We start from the raw sequence: 22,561 nt of genomic DNA on the forward strand, positions 1-22,561 counted from the left end.
AAAGTAAGGTGAATTTTAGATGGCTAACACCAGAGGTGACGATTGTGACCTGGCAGGAGAAGAGATTCAGATTAGACACAGTGGAGAAAGCTGAAGATTTCTATAGACAATTCTGTGTCCCAGAGGAAGATTTGGGAGAAGCAAAAGGGGGAGGAGGACAAGAAAGACTAGAAAGCAGGGGAGAAGTCTTGAGGAGATGAAGGAAATAAGAATTACTAGAAGTACCAAGGCACGACAGAAAGAAGATGATGGGAGAGGAGTATAGGATATGGTCAATGAAAATCAGGGGTTTGAACTCACCAGTAAAGTGTCGGAAAGTCTTTAGTAAACTTATTAAATTAAATGCAGATATTATTACATTACAAGAGGTTCATATAAAAGAGGATCAATAATATTTATTAGAGCAGCCAAAATTAGGAACGTTATATTGCTTCATTAGATGAGAGGAAAAAAAGAGGAATCACTTTGTATATTAAACAGGGGATAGCTTCAAAACAAGTCTATAAAGATAAAGAGGGAAGGATTTTGATAGTGGAGGCTTAATTAAACAATAAAAAAATAATAATCATTGTAATTTATGCACCAAATGGAGCCCAAGTATCTTTCTTTAAAAAACTGCATAGTAAACTAAATGATATAGAGGGAGATGGAATACCAGTGGAGTTATACAAAAAGCAGCAAAATGTATTCAACCAATACCTATTAGAAGTTTTTAATGCCGTTTTAACTGATACCTAAATCTTGGTTAGAGGCAAACATAGTACTAATACCAAAAGAAGATGCGGACAGAATACAGATACAAAATTATAGGCCTATCTCCCTACTAAATGCTGATTATAAGATTTTCACATCAGTAATGGCAGAGAGATTTAAAAACTATTTAATTGACTTTATACATTGTGACCAAAATGATTTTTTACTGAATAGGCAGGTTAAGCGGACATTTTTGAATTTTATGAATTGCATAGCTACCGCCAAGTGGCACTTTTGTTTCTTGATGCACAGAAGGCATTTGATAATGTTAACTGGCTATTTTTGATTCAACAATTGAAATTAATGGATGTTGGTAAAAATTTCTTAAACATAATAACCGCAATATACTCTGAACAGAATGCTCAGATTATAATAAATGGTGAGGCCACTAATAAATTTAGTATTCAGAAAGGTACAAGACAAGGATGCCCTCTCTCGCCGTTGCTGTTTATATATACATTGGAGATTCTAGCAAGAGTAGTAAGGCAAGAGGACCAGATTAAAGGGCTTGAGATCAAGAAGGAAATATACAAACTCTAAGCATATGCTGATGATTTAGTATTTATATTGGAGGATCCATTGCAATCAGGTCAGAAGCTATTCGAAATATTGGAGGAGTATGGAGATTCGGCAGGCTTGAAAATAAATAGAAACAAAACAAAGATCATAGCAAAAAATATGACTAATACACAAAAAGAAAATCTTGGGGAAAAAATAGGTATACAAATAGTTCCTAAATTAAAATATCTGGGAATTGTTATTTCTGCACTGTGCTCATCAATTAAAGAGGACAATTATGGAAAATTAGTAAAGCACATAAAAGCTGACTTAGATCACTTTATATATATATAAATACAAGTTAGAATATAAATTATATCAGGAACAAGTCAAAGAAATGATGGTTACCTGGGCAATCGATTTGGGACACGCTATAAATCTGGACCAATGGCAGCAAACTTGGGAACGTAACAATAAAATTACATTGGCATCATTTTATAAAGAAAATCTTTTTAAGATGCTTTACAGATGGTATCTGCCACCGGCCAGACTCGCAAAAATGTATAGTGGTTACTCCCCAATTTGTTGGAAATGTAAAAAGGAAAAAGGTACATTCTTTCACATTTGGTGGGTTTGTAAAGAAGTACAGGTTTATTGGCTTAGGGTCTGAAGATGGATAATAGAAATGACAGGTCAAAAAATTGAATATAAACCCGAGATGTTTTTATTAGGAATATTAGAAAAAATATAAACAAAGATGATATATATTTAATTATACATGTGATAGCGGCAATAAGGATCTTGTTTGACCAAAATTGGAAAGCAATTGAAGTGCCTAGTGGAAATGTGCTAATAAGAAAAATTTTACATTGCGCTGAACTGGATAAGATGACTAAGGAATTAAAAAACCAGGAGGAAACAGAATATTACTGAATTTGGAATAAATTTTATAAGTGGAGGGAAACAAGAAGGAAATCGATAGAAGGGATATAAATAGGGGATTTGATATGTATAGCTGTATATGTAATATTTATTCTTATATGTAAAGTATGGAATGATTAGACAAAGATGTATGTGAAAGATGATACACCACGTTCAATGTTTTTTAATCTTTTTTCTTTCCTTTGTATTCAATAAAATATTTAAATACATAAAAAACAGTATAATATATGAATGTCAGCAGCAATAATTAGCATGATGTAACATAAAATAAGATTAACACTTGTAGTAAAAAAAAAGATATCAGTCTGACCCCAGTGGGACTGGCTTATAGAAGGAATACTAAGCAAATGGTACGGTTTATATTCATGAATTCCTCATTACTGTTTTTTAAAATCATTTTACATACTCTCTATGATATTGAATTTTTTTGGTGGGGAAATATAACTTGTTTTAAATAAAAGATTGCTATCATTACCTTTGTATCATAATATAATTTGATCATGTCATGGATCATGGAATCATCTCCATTTCCAGAACATTTAAAACCTTGCCAGAGATAAAAGTGAGATGTACTTTTTGATGGCCTATAAGTGTAGAACAAGATATTATTTGAGAATTGTCCATAAAATCATCCAATGGAAGGATATGGTAGTCCTCTGTCTAGATTGAATCCCTTCCAGCCTATTACCAGTGGCTTTCAGTCCAGGTATATTTTTGGCCATGATCTTAAATCACAAAAAAGCACAGGAGGAGGAAGAGGAGGAGGAGGAGGAGGAGGAGGAGGAGGAGGAGGAGGATTGTTTCTGAAAGGATTGATGAAAAGAAATGGAACAATGGTTCTCCCCAAAGTAGACTTTACCAATAGATATTATAGGCAGTCATCCAGTTAATTACTGTAAGAACTTCTGACCTGAGGATTTGCCTATTTTCTACATGTCTTTACTGTATATTTGTAATTTGGTTCCAATAAGGAAATAAAAAACATTTTTTGGAGTGGTGCATTTTATTAGAAATAATGTGTTTCTAAAACATGTTTTTATGTTTATTTACAGAACAGCCTGAATATAATACATTTTCAAGGGAAATATATCACAGTTCTTAGCAATGCTATAAAGGATTCACCAATTCTAGCCATCAAACAGCTATAATTATCTCTATTCCTTTCCTATTTCCCTCTTGTTTGTATCAAAACCTACAAGTGTGATCACATATTCCTGTGTGATTGTATCTCTCTCTCTCTCTCTCTCTCTCTCTCTCTCTCTCTCTCTCTCTCTCTCTGTGCATGTGTGGATGCATATATTGTATTTACATAAAGTCAGGTCTAAAATTACAGACAGATTTTAATCAAATTGTTTCAAGCATATACTCTGTAATTCAGTCATTATATTTAAATTTTCATGTATATCTAGCTATTGTTATTATCATAGATGTGGCTGTAGATGCATTGGTGTTTTAGTTTAGAGGGTCAGTTTGTACTTAATATGTTGATAGAAGCTGCATTGCTCTTCCTGTTGCTGCCCCATGTGACAGGCCAGAGACATGTAAAGTGCCGAAATGTAGATCACCATCATATTTTTCACAAGTACCTTCAGCCTGGGGATTTACTCTTTGGTGGCCTTGTTTGTCACACATTCTTTGTCTCCAGACCAAATCCTTTTGATGGACCAATTTTATGAGTGTAATTGTTTGCAATGAAGGAATGAAGTAGATTGTTTTGAGAAATAAAGAACAGATTAGAAATCTATTTTTGCTCCTCTACTTCTCTGAGGAAATATTGCTTATATATTGGTATTTAAAATAATTTTTAATAAATCTAAAAGTTATCAACATAATTATGAAGCCTAAATTTAGCTAAATAAGTCCATAAAAAGCTATAATTACATATTTAAAACTCAACTAGCAAATGCATTTTCATTCATTTAGATTAATATTTTCTGAATTCAACATTCCTCTTGGTTAAAGTTACAATTACAATGTTTAATTTTCTAATAGGAAATGCATTCTCATTCATTTGCAGAGTTTCTTTTAATTCTTGCTTGAAATTACAACTCTTCTTCATGCCAGATCACCATATTTTTTTCAAAAAAATTAATTCTGAATGTTTTCCTCTAGACTAGAGTAATCAAAATTATATAATGATTTTAAATCTATCAGAAAATTTCTGTACATAAAATATATAGAGACATAAAATGTAGATCTAAACTATATTATAAATCAACTCCAGAGATTTTACATGGATTTTATGTAATTTTGTTTGACACTATATAAAAGGGTGCACCTCTGCCTTCCTTTAATTTATAGATTATCTTTTGGGGTGATTGCTCAGGTTTTTGTACCAAGTATTCCTCTTAAACTATGGTATAACCCCACTGTAGGGTTATAACTCAGAACTACCAGCATATTCTTGCCTTGGTCTTTGCCATAAAGAAAATCAATGAAGATCCCCAGATCTTACCCAACATTACCCTTGGATTCCATATCTATGATAGCCATATCAATACTAGATGGGCCTTTCGTTCTGCAATGCAATTTATTTCTCCAAAGAAGCATTTTCTCCCCAATTACCACTGTGGCAATAAAGGCAATCTTCTTGCAATCATTGAAGGACTTGGCATTGAATCTTCCTATCAAATCCCAACTATTTTTAGCATCTATAAGATTTCTCAGGTAAGTTATATTATAGGTGTGGATTACAAACATTTAGTAGTAATCCAATTATCATTTTTTCTCGTCAGTTATTGGTGTCTTCTCTAGACAAAGATCAATTTATTTCCAGTAATCATATTAAGCTTACTGAAATGGCAACATAGCTAATCTGTCAGAGAGAGTTCCAGCATTAAAAATATTTCTTTGCACAAAATTTAAATAATAGCTGATAACTGTCAAATAACTATCAAAACCTTTACACTATCTGGGAAGGATGAATTCTTGCCACATTTTGTCCATGAAAGGATCCCACAGCAGATCCATTAAGCCAATCAGAATAGAGCTGGAAGGGACCTTGAAGGTTATCTAGTCCAACTCCCTGCTCAAGCAGGAGACCTTATACCATTTCAGACAAGTAACTTCCCAGTCTCTTCTGAAAAACTTCAGTCATGAAGCACCCACACCTTCTGAAAGCAAGCGGTCCCACTGGTTAATTGTTCTCACTGTTAGGAAGTTCCTCATTAATTCCAGGTTGCTTTTCTTCTTGAGTAGTTTCCATCCATTGTTTCTTGTCTTGCCTTCTGGTGTTTTGGAAAATAGGTTAATCCCCTCTTTTTTTGTGGCAGCCCCTCAAATATTGGAACACTGCTGTCATGTCACCCTTAGTACTTCTTTTCTGTAGACTACCCATACCCAATTCCTGCAACCCTTCTTCATATATTTTTGTCTCCAGGTCCTTGATCATTTTAATTGCTCTTTTTTTGCACTTTTTACAAAGTCTTAACATCTTTTTTGCAATGTGGTGACCAAAACCGGATGCAATATTGCAAGTATGGCCTTCTTAAGGCTTTATAAAGCAGTACTAATACTTCATGTGATTTTGATTCTATTCCTCTGTTTATACAACCAAGGACTGTATTAGCTTTTTTGGCTGCTGTCACACACTGCTGACTCATGTTTAAGTGATCATCCACAAGGACTCCAAGGTCCCTCACCCAGTTATTGTTTTAGAGCCAGATTTAGCCTAATCTCTACTTGTAACTTTGGTTTTTCCTGCCTAGGTGTACAAGCTTGCTTTTCTCCACATTAAATTTCATTTTGTTGGATCAGGTCCATTGTTCAAATCTGTCAAGATCTTTTTGGATCCTGAGCTTCTCTTCTGGGATATTGACTATTGCTGCCAGCTTAGTGTCATCTGCAAATTTGATGAGTTCCCTTCTATTCTCTCATCTAAGTTATTTATAAAGATATTGAAGAGTACTGGGTCCAAGACGGAACCTTGTGGTACCTCACCGCTTACTTCCCTCCATGTAGATGTAGTATCATTAAGACAACTCATTGAGTACAGTTTGTCAGCCAGTTACAAATTGATCTGGTGGTGATGTTTTCTATACCACATTTTTCTGTCTTACCGAGAAGTGTGTTGTGGTCTACTTTGTTGAATTGTTTTGAAATAACATCTGCCAGCTCCTTCAGAACTCTAGGATGTAATCCATCAGATCCTGTTGATTTATATTCATCAAGATCAGATAGGTGTTTTCTAACCATTTTCTTAGTTATTTTAATTTTTATTTCTAGTCTGCCTTTTACAGTTATATTTTTGGTAGGTTGGGCTATAGTTTCTTTTTGCATGAAGACTGATGCAAAGAATGAGTTAAGCAGTCTCACTTTCTCTCTGCTGCCTTGCCATCTTCTCTCTTCAGTGGACCTACTGTTTCCTTGATTTTTTTTTGTTATTTATATGTTGAAATAAACTTTTTTTAAATTATCTTTGACTTTTGTTGCAAGTCTTTGTTCATTATGAGCATTTCTTGATTTCGTCTGCTGATACTCTGCCTTAGTTGTGTGTCCCTCTTTCCATTTTTTGTACTTGTCCTTTTTGGGTTTCAATTTATCAGAGAGATTTTTTGTATAAATTTTATTAGTTTTTATAGGGTTAGGAAATAAGGTGGGGTTAGTGTTGGGATTAGGGTTTCCAAATAACATTCTCAATATTTAGCAAACAGCATAATGTCTGGGTTCATGTGTTTAACAAACAATAATAGATAATAGTTAATTATCATAAACAATATGTTAATTAATTGCTCAATAGTCTTCTTCTTGCTAATATATATTCAAAGTTACATATTACATTCCTTTATCTCTAACTTTTCTAGCCATTGATAGAAATTATCCAATTTTCATTGGATAATAATATAAAATTAGAAGACTGGCAAAAGGTATGGGAAAGAAATGTTAAATTAACTAAATTCACTGAGTCTTTTTTCTCTTTTCTCTTTAAAGTTAGTCTATTTCTGCATATTCTAAATTTTTCTTAATTAGTATTTCTTCAGCTGATAAATTTTCATTTTTCCAATGTTGGGCAAATACAATTCTTGCTGCTGTTAGTACGTGTAGTATTAAATATATGCAATCTTTCTCATAAATTGCTCCTATTATTCCTAACAAAAATAATTCTGAGTTAAAGTCTATTTATTTTTTAGTCATTTTCTCCAACCATCAATGTATTTTAATCCAAAATCTTTTTGCTTTAGGGCATGTCCACCAGATATGATAATAAGTAACTGGTTTTTGTTTGCATTTCCAACATTTTTGCTAATCTCACTGGTGTCATATGCTATCTGTAAAACATTTTATATAAGTTTTTTTTATATGCCACTACTTTAGTTAATTTAACATTTCTTTCCCATATCTTTTGCCAGTCTTCTAATTTTATATTATATCCAAAGTTCTTTGCCCATGTTATCATTGTTTCTTTTACTTGTTCCTCCTCCATCTTTAAGTATAACAGAAATCTATAGAGTTTCTTAATCAACTTTTCATCTGTTTTTAACAGTATCTGATCAAATTACCATATATGCTGGTGTATAAGACGACTTCCGGAAGTGCTAAACTCGGCGCCAAAGACGGGGGTCCTCTTATACGCCGAGTCGTCTTATACGCCGGAAATACTGGTAGTTTCTGGCGTATAAGACGACATTCTAGGAATGCGGCTCGGCGACAAAGACGGGAGTCGTCTTATACGCCGGGTCGTCTAATATGCCGGCATATACAGTATGTCTGTTCTTTATAAAATCCCATTGTTTTAGCAACTTTTTCATATCTCGTTTGAATTTGCAGATATGGCCACCATGCTAGATCAATATCTTGTTCTTGTAAATCTTTCAATTTTCCTTCATTGTCCAAAATATCTTTATAAGTCACAGCTTTATTGTAGTTAATTAAATTCGGGTAAGCAAAAGCTTCCATTGCTGAAAGACATTCAGGTATCTGATTGTTGGAGACAACAAATTTTACAAGCAAAAGGCAAAACAGCTGATCTGGGTGAGACTATTTTCCTTATCTCTCTACAAGTGAAAATACCGGTTCTGGGAAACAGCATTCAAAAGCAAGAAATTCCCAAGCTCAGGGAGGAGGGGGCTTTTTTCCTTACCCTTCCCTCCTGAACTATAAGCAGTGGTTTAAGCTTTGGGGCAATTAAAATGACTTAAAACAATATTGTGAAGATAACTGAGGCATAAAAGAAGGATAATTTGGAAAACGTTTGGATTTATAAATCTTTTTTTTTGTTTATTCCTTGTTTGGGAACTAGCGGGTTTTAACTTCTTAAACTTTTGTAAAGTGGGGTGGGAATGGACATCAAATGACATCCAGTGGCAAAACTGAGAACTACCTTCAAGCTTGCTTTTTTCCCCCTTGTCTTTATCCTACTGAGTTGCTCTGATTGGAGTCTTAAAAATGTGGCTGTATGCCCAGATATAGCTTATAGTTTAAACATTTTGGTGTCCTTGGAATTTAAAGTCCTGAAGATTGTGGCTGAAAAAAAAGACTCTTTTTGGATTGCCCTGTCCTAAAGGATAGATTACAATTATAAATAAAAGTGTTTGAAGTCATCAGCCTTCCCTGGATTACAAATACAGTTTGACCTGGAATTTTTACAAGCTGTTTTGAAAGAGTGAATCATAAGAAATTCCTCTGAACAGAATACTTGGATTACAAATTTTGGTATATTTTTCCTTCTTTTTTTCTTTTTTCCCTTTTGCTCTTTTTTATCATTTATTATTTTTATTCTTTACCTCTCCTATTTGTTAGAAGCCTATTGGATTATAAATTTTGACTTATTGGTGGATTACAATGTATTTAGGTAGAAAACCAAAATGGTTTTCTACCTAAAAGACAGATAAAAATAATTTAAGAATGATTCTTGATGTGTTAGAGCAGACATGCCAAACTTGCGATGTCATGTGATGTTGCACAACGTATCAAAGCTTTTCCCCCCATTGCTGGCGATGGGGTAGGCGCAGTTTCCTCATAACGCATCCAGCCTGTGGGCTAGCAGTTTGACACCCCTGTGTTAGAGTACTATGAAATTGATTCAGGGAAACAGGTGGCTTTAATATTCCTTGATGCGCAGAAAGTATAATTTATGTTCCAGCAACTTGCAGAAATAGACTTTGGAAAAAAACTTTATAAATGTAATCAAAACAATTTATTGTAAACAAACAGCCAAAATAATTGTAAATGGATATCTAACAGAAAATTTATCAAAGAGATTTTTGTGCAAACATGCTGGTTTCTTCTTGGATTTCTTGTTTTTCTTTTTCAATGGAAATGTGCTGGACTTTATGATCATATTTTGTAGAGTTTCCCACACATCTTGAGTTGTTTTCCCCTTTAGAATTTTCATCATGGAATTTTTTAAAGGCTCTCTCTATTACTTTTTCTCTTTTAGTAAAAAATTAGGTTCAGTATAGTTTTTCCTCTAATTCCTCTAGTTTCCTCCTCTACCTTTTTGATGACGAAATTGTCAGCTAGGCTGGTTAGGTTAGGAATCTATTTTGATCTCCCACTTGCTGCAGAATTTGTCTCCCAATTGATATTAGGACAATTGATATCAAGTCAGATATGCTGCCAGAAATGTACATTATGAAATTATTTAACATTTTGAAATGAGAGTGAGTATAACATCACCAAATATAAATCTTTTCTTTCCAAAGTAGTATCCATAGCTTGTATATGTATTTCTATACACATTTACTCCTATTAAAATTGTGAATACCTTATCAGAATAGAATTTGTTTTCCTTAAAGGCTCTTTTTACTGAGTAATGTTAAATGGTAGTCACAAAAAATTGGAAATGTTTTCTTATCCAAAAGAACTTCAAACTATAAAATATAGTAATTAATTATTTTTTGTGTTTTGATGAAGTTTGTGTTCTAAAAAAGGATCAGCTCTCTTCTTTAAAATATAGAACAATAAATAATTCCATTCTATTTCATTATTTGTTAATTCTTCAAATACCAATCTGTTCAGCTGTCCTATGGCTCTGCTCCAGTGATGATGGATCACACCCAATCCCCTTACTTCTACCAAATGGTCCCAAATGAAGATTATCAGTACAGGGAGATTCTTGAATTACTTCTTTATTTCAGGTGGACATGGATTGGATTTTTCATTGCAACTGGAATTAATGCTGAATGGGTACTTCGAGTTATACTACCAGAATTTGCCACTCATGGGATTTGTTTTGATTTTATAGAAACAGTCCATAACTTAGGCATGATAATTGAATATGGGGATATTAAAAAATGGACATTTAAACTATGGAATAAATTTGTAACCAGCACAGCCAATGTATTTCTCCTGTTTGGTAATCTTCAAACTCCAGTGTTTTTGAACTGGTTGCTAGGCCTAGGAAGAGACAGTGAAAAAACAAACACAACAGAAGGTAAAGTGTGGATTTTGACTGCTCAGCTAGAACTTAAGTCCTATAGTAATAAACAGGGTCAGAAATCTGCTAAACTTATCTACTCTGGAGCTTTATCATTGATTGTCCATTCCAATGGGCTGCCAGGATTTCTGCAATTCATTCTGGAGAGAAAGCCTTCCAATGCAAAAGAAGATTTCTTAATAAGAGACTTTTGGTCTTACGCTTTTGGTTGCACCTTCCCCAACTGGATTTTGAACCATACAAATAGTGATCTCTGCACTGGGCTGGAGAGCTTGGAGAACATTTCTGAAAACCTTTTGGAAAAAAACATTACTGGGCACAGCTACAGCATCTATAATGCTGCCTTTGCTGTGGCTCATGCTTTGCATGCCATGTATTCATCCAGATTCAAGCAGAACAGAATGATGAAGAGGGAGAAATGGACATCTCTGACTCAGCAGTCATGGGAGGTAATGTATATCTAAAATGTCTATTAATGCATCATTTTCACTGGTGGGGCCATTACTACAATAAAAGCATAGTAGTAGTTGTTTATATAAACCCTGGTGGGCCAACTTGTAGTAAGAATCCATGTGTCAGCATAATCATGCCTATAATACTGTGTGTACAGTGTTTTGATCCATTTTTATTATAATTATGAGCAGTAGTTTATGTAAAAAAGACACTTGAAATAGTTTGCCAAGTTGAAACACTTTTGTAGGGCTCACACTGCATTCTTTAATGTAACTTTCATGAGAAACATATTTAAAAATATTATTTTATGTTATGTAAGATGTCATTTCCTATTTTTTAAATGTAAAATTTGAGAAGCCTTCTCTTCTTTTCATTCTCAAGCTAAACCTAAACAGATTTACTCATAATTATTTTGCACTAATTTAAATAGAGCTTAATCCCAAGTATATAGTAGTTGAGTTCAGTTTAGTATTGTTAAAGACCAGTTCAAGGTGAGTGATAATAGCTGTAGCTATTATCTACTCAATTAATTAATGTTAAAATTAACTACCACAAAGATTAACTGGTATTCAGGAAACACATTCATATCACAAACATATTCATTATTTATTTAGGTGGTTGTACGTCTGTGCTCTACTCAGTTTTAACTCCTGGCAACTGCCTAGACTAGTTTCTGCACTTTTCTTGGCTAAATGTTTGGATATGGTATAGCATTGCTTTTTCCCCCTAAAGCTGAGGGACGAACTGGCCCATGTTCACCCTGTTGACTTCATGGCTGAGGCAGAACCAAAACTCATGCTCTGGTTTATAGCCTGGTATCTTAACCATTGCTCTCACAGACTGGCTCTCACACAAACTATTTAGGTTTCAGTTAGAATAAATCTTCCTTTTGAATGAAGGCTAATTTTATCTTCATCACAAAATTCATTTTATCGCTGAAGTCTTAATTTATAGTATTTTTGAGATCCATTTCCTGGATTTCTCAACGCTATGAATAATGAATTGCCAGATGATTTTTTGCTTGTTAAGACAATTTGATTTTTTAGAAGCGACAGAACTTGATACTATGAGAGGCATTTGAGGCTGCTATTTTTCATTAACCCTAAGTACATATATGTGCTTGTGTCTATGAGTACATAGGTGTAACAACTTGTTAGTGTTAAATTAAATTGTGATGGAATGTAGTAGGTAGGAATCTGGGTGGGGGGAGTGCAATCAAGAGGAATAAGAAGCAGGTCAGTCCAGATATTTTGTGTAAGGGAAAAAGGTGAAGACAGCCCCTCCCAAACAGTTCTCAAGAGTAAAGTGGCAAAATTCTGATTATAAATGTGCAATAATAAAGAACTGTGTTTGAAAGAAATCATCACATGTCTTTCCTGGTTTTGGGGCCTGACACAATTGTTCTCATCTTTGTTCAGTTTCACGTATTGGAATATTTTCTTTGTTTCCATTTGTTTTCCTTTCCATCCTCAGTTGCTCTATTTTCTGAAGCAAGTGTCTTTTAATAATACCATTGGGGAAAAGATTTCCTTTGACCAGAATGGTGTACTTCTGACAACATTTGATGTTATAAACTGGGTTTTGTTTCCAAATGAGTCTTTAATTGGAGTAAAAGTTGGAATGTTCAACTCACAAGTAGCAAGAGACCACAAATTGATGATGAACAAAAATCTCATTGTTTGGCATGACTGGTTTAATCAGGTAGGATAACTGTCTTAAAATATGACTCAGGATATATTTCTTGCTCACCATGAATGATTTGCCAAATATTGTATAGTTTTACTCTGTTTCTTATTTCTTCAACCTTAGTAACATTTTGGATTCAACTACTGATTTTAATGTATGTATAAAAACAAGTTCTATCTGAATGTCTCCACGCGTACAAACGTTATGCTCCTCTAACATGCACATCTATGCAACAAGTTTCTATAATTGGACATGCATTTATATGAATATTATATATAATTGTATCCTATCCATAATGGTCTCTTTTTACTGTTTTTATTCTAATATAGGAGGATGAATTCATTTATGTTCATTTCAATTTTGGTTATTGATATATTTTGGCAAAAAAAAGTGTTTTTCAAGTTTTTCTTTTTCTCATGTCATAACTCAGTGTGAAGACATTATTTTCTTTCTTTCTCAACTTTCTACATTGTACATTTCTTCTATTTGTTTTTTTTTCTTTGTGCTCAGATACCTTAAAATTAAATCAATGATAAGCAAATATTACATTTTTTGAAATTCTTAAAGAAGCTTATGTTCAAGGCAATATATAAAATCCCACTTTTATCAAACGTTTCATCAAGTTGCTATGTACAGTGCATTCAGAAAGTATTCAGCCTTCACTTTTGTCAATTTTGTTTTGCTGCAGCCTGATTCTATAATTGTTCAAATTCATTTTTTCCCTCATTAATCTACACTCAGTACCCCATGATGATAGTGAAAACAGAATTTTAGAAATTCCTGTAAATTTATTTAAAAAAACATTGAAATATTACATTGGCATAAATATTCAGATCCTTTACTCAGTACTTTGTTAAAGCACCTTTGGTAGCAATTACAGCCTCAAGCATTGCACACCTGGATTGGGGGACTTTCTACCATTCTTCCTTGTAAATCCTCTCAAGCTCAGTCAAGTTGGATGATGACTGTTGGTGAACTATCATTTTCAGGTTCCTCCAGACATGTTAAATAGGGTTCAAGTCAGGGCTCTGCCTGAGCCACTCTAGGACATTCACAGAGTTGTTTCTAAGCCACTCCTGTGTTGTCTTGGCTGTATGCTTAGGATCGTCATGTTGGAAAGTGAATCTTCACTCCAGTCTGAGGTCCTAAGCACTGTGAAACAGATTTTTATTGAGAATATCCCTGTACTTTGCTCCATTCATCTTCCCTTCAACCCTGACCAGTCTTCCAGTCCCTGATGCTGAAAACACCCCCACAGCATGATGCTGCCACTACCATGCTTCACTGTTGGAACAATATTGGGCAGGTGATGAACAGTGCCTGGTTTCTTCCAGACATAATATTTAAAATTGAGGCCAAACACTTCAGTCTTGGTTTCATCAGACCAAGCAGGCTTTCATATGTTTTACACTGTGTTTTACATTTAGCCATTTTGCCATAAAGCCCATATCGGTGAAGGTGTGCAGTGATGGTTGTCTTTCTGGAACTTTGGCCCCATTCCACATAGGATCTCTTGAGCTCAGTCAGAGGGACCATTGGGTTCTTGGTCACCTCTGTTACTAAGGTCCTTCTCCCATAATTTCTTAGTTTGACCGAGCGACCAGCTCTTGGAAGAGCCTTGGTTGTGCTAAGCTTTTTCCATTTGAGAATTATGAATGCCACTGTGCTCTTAGGAACCTTCAGTGGAGCAGACATTTTATTGTAGCTTTCCCCTTGCAATAATCCTGTCTCTGAACTCTGCGGGCATGGCTTTTGCTCTGCTACAGTATGCATTGTCAGCTATGAGGCCTTCTATAGAAAGGTGTGTGCCTGTCCAATCAATTTAATTTACCATTGGTTAACTCCAATCAAGGTGTAGAAACATCAAGAGAAATGGAAGTTACCAGAGCTAAATTTCAAGTGTTGCTGCAGAGGATCTGAATATTTATGCCAATGTAATATTTCAATGGTTTTTTTTATTCTTTTTAATAAATTTATAGGAATTTCTAAAATTCTGTTTTTACTTTATCATTATGGGGTACTAAGTGTAGAATAATGAGAAAAAAATGAATTTCAACAACTGTAGAATCAGGCTGCAGCATAACAGCCTTTCTGAATGCACTGTATGTATGTATATAGCTATGTTTGTATATAAAGTTTTATACATCAGTTCCAATTGAATCACTATATTCAATTTTAATAATTAATACATAATCTACATCTGCAAGCAGTTTATCAAAAAGCAATCCATGGAATAATTGGCACTATGAATTTGAACCAATGTTAAAAAGTAAGTCCTTTAGCAATGATTGAATTTCCTCACAAGGAAGATTGGAATAACTTGTTTCAAATTTGGGATTCTTCCAGTGAGCTTGGAACAGCTGATCCAAAAATCAGAAAACAATATTTTGGCACCAGAACATTTTAACCTGAAGGACTTTGAATACAATAAACCAGTGATAGTGAATCTATGGCACTGGTGCCAGAGGCGGCACTTGGAGCCCTCTCTGTGGGCACACATGCCCTTGCCCCAGCCTCGTCTCCCCCAGTGATGCCCTACTTTCCAGCAGACCCCCTGAAGGAGAGTCACCCTTGAGTGTGGCCCACAGGGAGCAGTGCAGCCAAGGACATGGCAGCCAGGCAGCATAGACAAGACTCTGCCCTCACACCCCATCATGCAGTTGATGCTGCAGGGCACAGGCAGAGGGTATAGCCGCCATAGCGCTGCTGGGCTGCCTGGGTGATCTGCGGTGGGCCGTGGAGGTGATGAGTGGTCCTGTGGGCAAGCTGGGTGGGGGATGAGGGAAGAGCGGGGGCAGGCGGGGGGTAGAGTGGGGGCAGGGCCAGTTTTTGGGCACTCGGTCTCTAAAAGGTTCACCATCACTGCAATAAACTGTGAAAGGTCTGTAAAGATTCTGCAATTCTTCTTGTGAAGATTGATGTCAATTTCTGATTTCCATTCACATTGGTGAACTAGGTGCAACCTCTCTCACTCTGTAATAACAAGTGTCAACCTGGTTACAGAAAACAAAAGAAAGAAGGGGAGCCATTCTGCTGCTATGATTGCATTCCTTGCCCAGAAAGCAAGATTTCTGAGTGGGAAGGTAAGAGATGATGTGCTTTTCTCAAATTATATGAAATTATATGAGCTATCACAATGATCACACTAGAGTTATAATTTTTTCTCTAATGTATTCTTCTACTGTTTAGATATTAGAAGTTATCCTACCCATCCATTACTGCCACTAAATTTCATTTTCAGTTTCAATTGTGCTATTCCCCCAGAAAAAAAGCAAATTACATTATTTGAGTTCTTTTGTGTTGGTTTTAAGTTGCAATCATTTTCTTAGTCTAAACAGAAAATAGATAGATAGATAGCGAAACAGTTATATACTTTACTATTATAGAGACAAACAGATTTTTAATTACTCTTTAATAAAATAGGTTATTACATAATAAAAAATAGATAGATATGTAGGTGGTGTCCTAAGTAGGTAAACTCAGTCTTTATGCCTGATTTTTTTTAAGCATACATAGCAGCATAAACTTTTTCTTAAATTTCTGAGCAGTAGAAGGAGAAAGAGATGGACTCAGTCCTCTTCAGAACCCTAGCACAGGAATAAGTTCACTCTAGAACTGCAATAAAAGATTGGAGAATACATTGCATTCTTCTGATTTTTGTAAAATCAATGAAGTGTATTTCTGAACAAATAGGAATAGAATTATATTTTATCTTCATTTAAATGGTACTGAACAGTGAATAACTACAGATGGACTAATACTATAAAGTATTGTTGTTGTTAGTTGTGAAGTCGTGTCCGACCCATCGCGACCCAATGGATAATGTTCCTCCAAGTCTTCCTGTCCTCTACCATCTTCTGGAGTACATTTAAGCTCATGCTTACTGCTTCAGTGACTCCAGCCAGCCACCTCATTCTCTGTCATCCCCTTCTTCTATTGCCCTCAATCTTTCCCAGCATCAGGCTTTTCTCCAGTGAGTCCTTCCTTCTCCTTAGGTGGCCAAAGTATTTGAGTTTCAACTTCAGGATCTGGCCTTCTAAAGAGCAGTCGGGGTTGATCTCTTCTAAGACTGACTGGTTTGAATGCCTTGAAGTCCAAGGGACTCGCAGGAGTCTTTTCCAGCACCATAGTTCAAAGACCTCAATTCTTTGGTGCTCAGCCTTTCTTATGGTCCAACTTTCATATCCATACATTGCAACTGGGAAAACCATGGCCTTGACTACAACACTTTTGTTGGTAGGGTGATGTCTCTGCTTTTTAGTATGCTGTTTAGATTTGCCATAGCTTTCCTCCTCAGAAGCAAGTGTCTTTTAATTTCTTGGCTGCAGTCCCCATCTGTGGTGATCTTGGAGCCCAGGAAAATAAAATCTGTCACTACCTCCATTTCTTCCCTATCTATTTGCCAGGAATTGAGAGGGCCAGATGCCATGATTTAGGTTTTCTTAATGTTGAGTTTCAAGCCAACTTTTGCACTCTCCTTCTTCACCCACATCAAGAGGCTCTTTAGTTCCTCTTCACTTTCTGCCATTAGAGTGGTATCATCTGCATATCTTAGGTTGTTGATATTTCTCCCAGCAATCTTAATTCCAACTTTTGATTAATCTAGCCCTGTCTTTCTCATGATGTGCTCTGCATATAAGTTAAATAGGCAGGGTGACAGTATACAGCCTTGCAGGACTCCTTTCCCAATTTTGAAACAATCAGTTCTCACTGTTGCTTCTTGACCCACATATAGGTTTCTCAAGAGACAAATAAGATGGTCTGGTACTCCCATCTCTTTAAGAAGAATAAAGTATAGGATCCTGGAAATTCTGAATTACAGTTTATTTTAGTTGAAAGGCCAAGAAACAGTAATAAACAGGAAAATGACCTTAGCTAGGCAGAAATGGAAATGGTATTTCTACAGGGATATGACTGAGCTGACACCATTTCTGGATAACTCTGTAAAGAAGCACTGTCCTTTCCTAGACTTGAACAAAAGCTATGCAGGTTTCAGAAATTATGTTTGAACTCATGACAAAGTGCAACAATTTCATCTCCTACCAATTTTTTTTTTGTTTTGTTTTTAATGAAGTATGTACCGTATTTTCTGGCATATAAGACGACCCCCGACTTCGGAGACAATTTGCATGCTTAGAAAGTCGTCTTATACGCCAGAAAATATGTTATATAGAAGCTGTGCTGGGCCAATGCAGAAAATGCCCTCCCTCCAAATTAAAAATATAGCTTTTCAAAATTGTTTTTAAAGCAATTTTTTTAAACATCAAAGAGATTTTCCCTCTGATTACTTGCTATTCTACACATGATTTATGTGGAATATTAGCTTCTGGGAATTATCCATGATATGCTATTCTTACAATTTATATCCCTTATCTGTATATTATAAAACACTTGTCTGTGTTTGAAATGTTGTAATCTTCAGTTGGGTGAAACTGTACATCATAGAGCAAGTCTTTGTCAAGGAAAGTACTCCAAATGGGCTAAATTAAACAATGCCAGAGTCTATTTCTCTGAGGAAATAAAATTTGGAAACATATTTGTTGCTTCATCACTGCCAGTGTGCTACCATGGTCAGCTGCACTCATGGCAACCTCATTTTCAACATTCCTGAGAGATTCCTACCAGTTGATGGGATCCTTGGAAGGAAATAAGAAGGAGATGGAGGGAGGGAGGAAGAAGAAAACAAAGGGACAAAGAGAAAAGCAGAAAGAATAGGGAAGAAAGTAAAGGAAGGAGGTAGGGAGGGGGGAGGGAAAGGCACTCAAGCAGGCAAGGAGGGGGAGGGAAAGGCACTCAAGCAGGCAGGCAGGCAGGCAGGCAGGCAAGAAGGAAGGAAGGAAGGAAGGAAGGAAGGAAGGAAGGAAGGAAGGAAGGAAGGAAGGAAGGAAGGAAGGAAGGAAGGAAAATTAATATACATGAAATCAGAACTCTCTCGTGCTGCCACTGCTTTATTTGCTGTCTATGGTCATTCTATTTATTTGTTTAGGTAAGAAAATATCTCTAAAATGGTAACTCAAAGGTTATCTAGTTGCCTATAAAATTCATAATACTAATAATACTAGTCCTCCACTGAAGAAGAATCATGGCTAAACATGCAGATGGAAGGAAGAAAATTGTAACAATGAAAATGGGGGCTGAAGGAGATAATAGTACAAAGGAATTCCTGATGTCATCTCACTGGAAATCTGGGTACTCACTGAAAGAAAACATCTTAGTGAAAAAAAAAAGCTGTTAACAGAATATAAAGTTCCTGTAGTTTGGGAGATAACAGTTCTGAATTTGATAGATAGGAGTTCTGAATATTTGTTTTATAGCAAAGAGATTCCATAAAATGATGCTTTCTATTAATGAATATGGAGCAGTTTCCTTCAGTACTTTCAATGGTGGGAATAAAAAAAAGAACAAGAGAAGTTAGTAGATCCAGTATTGGATTGAATGCATTTCAGTGGGATACATATTAGGAAAATAAGTTTGATAAACAATGGGCCATCTTTTAAGAGAAAAGTATCTATTATAGAAAACTGCTGTTCTTCCTCATTAACAGTTATATGAATTATCTCAGTATAATATATGTGTATATCTAAAACTAAGCTTCTGTTTTACAGATATGCCCGACTGTGTTGAGTGCAAACAAGATCTTTACCCAAATAAGCATCAGAATGCCTGCATTCCCAAAATTGTAACATTTGTATCCTATAACGAACCTATGGGAATAAGTTTAACCACTGGGGCTCTTTTCCTTTCCTTAATAACTATTGCCTTGTTAAAAACATTTAGAATACACCACAATACTCCCATTGTCAAAGCTAATAACCGGGATCTCTCTTATATTCTTCTTGCCTCTCTTCTCCTCTGCTTTCTCTGTACATTCCTTTTTATTGGACAGCCTCAGAAGGTTATGTGTTTCCTGCAGCAATCAGTTTTCGGCACTGTCTTCTCAGTGGCTGTTTCTTCGGTATTGGCCAAAACCATCACTGTGGTTCTGGCATTCAGAGCTACCCAACCAGGAACAAAAAGGACTAGTTGGATGGGGAAAGGGCTGGCCAGTTCCATTGTTATTTCTTGTTCACTTATTCAAGTAGGCATTTGTACTGTGTGGCTGTCAACCAGTCCACCATTCCTGGATGCTGATATGCATTCAGGAATGGGTGAAATTACTCTGCAATGTAATGTGGCATCCCCCATCATGTTTTACAATGTGATTGAGTACATGGGCTTTTTAGCCATTGCCAGTTTCATTGTAGATTTTTTTGCCAGGAATTTACCTGACAGTTTCAAGGAGGCCAAATCTATCACTTTCAGCATGTTAGTGTTCTGCAGTGTGTGGTTATCATTTGTTCCAACCTATCTGAGCACGAAAGGAAAATATATGGTTGCTGTGGAGATTTTCTCTATTTTAGCTTCCAGTGCTGGATTGCTGAGTTTCATATTTTTCCCCAAATGGTACATTATTGTTGTGAGTCCTGAACTGAACAACCGGGATCAACTTAAGTGGAGAAAACACTGAAGAAAAAATGAATCTATAACATCTCTTCCAGGTAGAAGACAATATGGTGCACTTTAAAAAAAGAGTTTGCTGAGGCACTATTTGAAACTATCTGGGCTGATTCTGGTGGCATTTGTACATTTGCTTTTGGTATGGTAATATTTACTAAAGTTTATTAAAAAATATACCCACAGCAATAAAAACTAGTACAAACTAAAAAAGAGGAAAAAGAAAGAGTAGAAGTTAAGAAAAGAAAAAAATAGAAAAAACAAGAAAAGTAGTAATACAATAAAAAATAAAATAAATATATAAACAATTTACTTCCCACTTTCATTACAAATATAATTTTATAAATTTATAAGCCCCTCTTAAAATACAACAAATGGCCTTTTGTTCCCATGTCCTATTTATTATGTAGAAACAAATAGGTAAATCTTTGTTGTTACAGTCTTGTTATTAGTAAAAGTCCATTAAAGCTTACCAGCAATGGAGCATATATATTTTATCTAACTTTGATCAAATAACCAACTTTATATTCATTCCTTTTATGTGTAACCATCTTAACTTTTAGTCTATTCAAATAATGTTGTTGAATTTTATTTCCTTTCATTTTTTTTCTTTTTCTTTTGTCACAAGACTATTCTAATCTTTTGCAAGTCTCTTTTGAAACTCCAATAAAGGAAAAATATCCGGGTCACTCTCAGTTTATTATTGTATATCCATTTTAATTATTTCTTTTCCAACTAAAATACAACATGATAAAAGTGTTTAAAATCAGTGGGCATGAATTGAAATGGAAATTGATAAAGACAATTTTTTAAGATATTTTTAGACAATTTAGCACAATTGCAGTAGAACTTCCTCTCTTTCTTCTAAGAGTCATAAATTTTTCAGCAATTGTATAGTTTAGTAATTTGACAGCCTGCATTGAACTTGAAAGGTTTCTCACCTTTAACAAAAGGCATATCTTCACTGCATCCTTATAATAATATTGACAATTGATTATGCTGAATTGCTTCTGAAGCAATTGGGCTGGCTGGGTGAGACATTTTGCCAGTATTTTGTAAGATATTTGATCCACATCTCAATTTGCATGTCCTCTCATTTGACAAATGTACTACTGCCATACCTTCCAAACTTTCTGCTTAAAATTGCTTTTTTTTCCTCTCTCAGGACATATATACATTTATATATTGATATAGGCACCATATTTACAATGTTATATAATGCAAAGTTAAATTGAATATATATGTACAAAGCTAAGGTATAAAGATAGAAATTAGTAGCTTTCAAAAAATGATTTGCAGAAAGTAGTGGATTGTGTAATTATGACTGCAAAATTTAGACAAAACTTAAAGTTTTCATAGAATAATATTATTTGGAACTATATAGCTAGTACATGGATTATAACAACCAGATAATGCCAGTGAATTCTCTGTGTGCTTACTATGGTCAAAAGATTTTATGGATTTTGGGGAGGCCATATATTTTTAACATCTTCACTGCTCTCAATGCAGTGAATGATTAGTTCCAGCATAAAAGATGCCAAACTCCTAAGGTAGGAGTCCCTTTAAGACCCATTGTATCTTTCAGAGGCATATCCACTTATGGCCTGGCAAAGTGGTTAAGCCTAAAATAACAACACCTAGTCAGTAACTCTTTAACCACAGTAAAATCCTCTGAAGATTTTTTAATGACATTGTGTCCAAAAAGGTGAAGGACGATGAGATCATGATCTCATTCGATGTAATATCCCTATTCACCTCCATTCCCCAAAATTTAGCCATCTCTGTTTTTAGAAACCTTCTACAAAAAGGAGAACTACAACATCCCAATTCTCCTAACACAGAGGACTATGTACAACTACTGGGTTTCTGCCTTCAAACCTATTTTACTTTCAAAGACACAATATATTTATTTATTTATTTATGAGACTTATATACCGCTTTAAGTGCAAGCACACTCTCTAAGCGGTGTACACCAGTAAGCAATGTATATATATATTTACATTGCCCCCAACAATCTGGGTCCTCATTTTACCTACCCCGGAAGGATGGAAGGCTGAGTCAACCTTGAGCCGGTGAGATTTGAACCACTGACCTGCTGAACACAATCAGCTAAAGTGGCCTGCAGTACTGCACTCTAACTGCTGCGCCACCTCGGCTCTTGAACAAGTAAAAGGCACACCCATGGGGTCAGCCATCTCAAGCATCATTGCTGAAGTGGTATTACAAGATCTGGAATGTGTGGTGATGACTGATTATTAACCCAGTTTTTGGGTTAGGTATGTTGATGACACCTTTGCGGTCATCAAGCGATGTGACACCACCGAACTTTTACAAAACTAAATTCAATCTATCCAAACA

The 22,561-nt window shown here is 35.3% G+C and overlaps 1 protein-coding gene across 1 annotated transcript; it reads left to right on the top strand.

Annotated features, from left to right (window-relative positions):
- The first annotated feature begins 3,674 nt into the window (after positions 1-3,674).
- Positions 3,675-20,216, top strand: LOC120301327 (vomeronasal type-2 receptor 26-like). The gene is made up of 6 exons (XM_039328436.1): positions 3,675-3,775; positions 4,569-4,860; positions 10,153-11,019; positions 12,497-12,724; positions 15,666-15,792; positions 19,315-20,216. Exons 1-6 carry the CDS (start codon positions 3,675-3,677, stop codon positions 20,214-20,216), a joined length of 2,517 nt encoding a protein of 838 aa, XP_039184370.1.
- The last annotated feature ends 2,345 nt before the right edge of the window (positions 20,217-22,561 follow it).

The sequence above is a fragment of the Crotalus tigris genome, unplaced genomic scaffold, assembly GCF_016545835.1.
Source record: "Crotalus tigris isolate CLP2741 ecotype Arizona unplaced genomic scaffold, ASM1654583v1 scf7180000024376.1991246, whole genome shotgun sequence".
Taxonomy (NCBI): Eukaryota; Metazoa; Chordata; class Lepidosauria; order Squamata; family Viperidae; genus Crotalus; species Crotalus tigris.

What these genes read in the sequence shown, in the direction of transcription:
- LOC120301327 (XM_039328436.1), top strand. Translation starts at nt 3,675, where the DNA reads ATGTTGATAGAAGCTGCATTGCTCTTCCTGTTGCTGCCCCATGTGACA. An exon ending in CACCATCATATTTTTCACAA is followed by an intron (nt 3,776 to 4,568) that starts GTACCTTCAGCC and finishes ACCCCACTGTAG; the next exon opens with GGTTATAACTCAGAACTACC. An exon ending in GCATCTATAAGATTTCTCAG is followed by an intron (nt 4,861 to 10,152) that starts GTAAGTTATATT and finishes CAATCTGTTCAG; the next exon opens with CTGTCCTATGGCTCTGCTCC.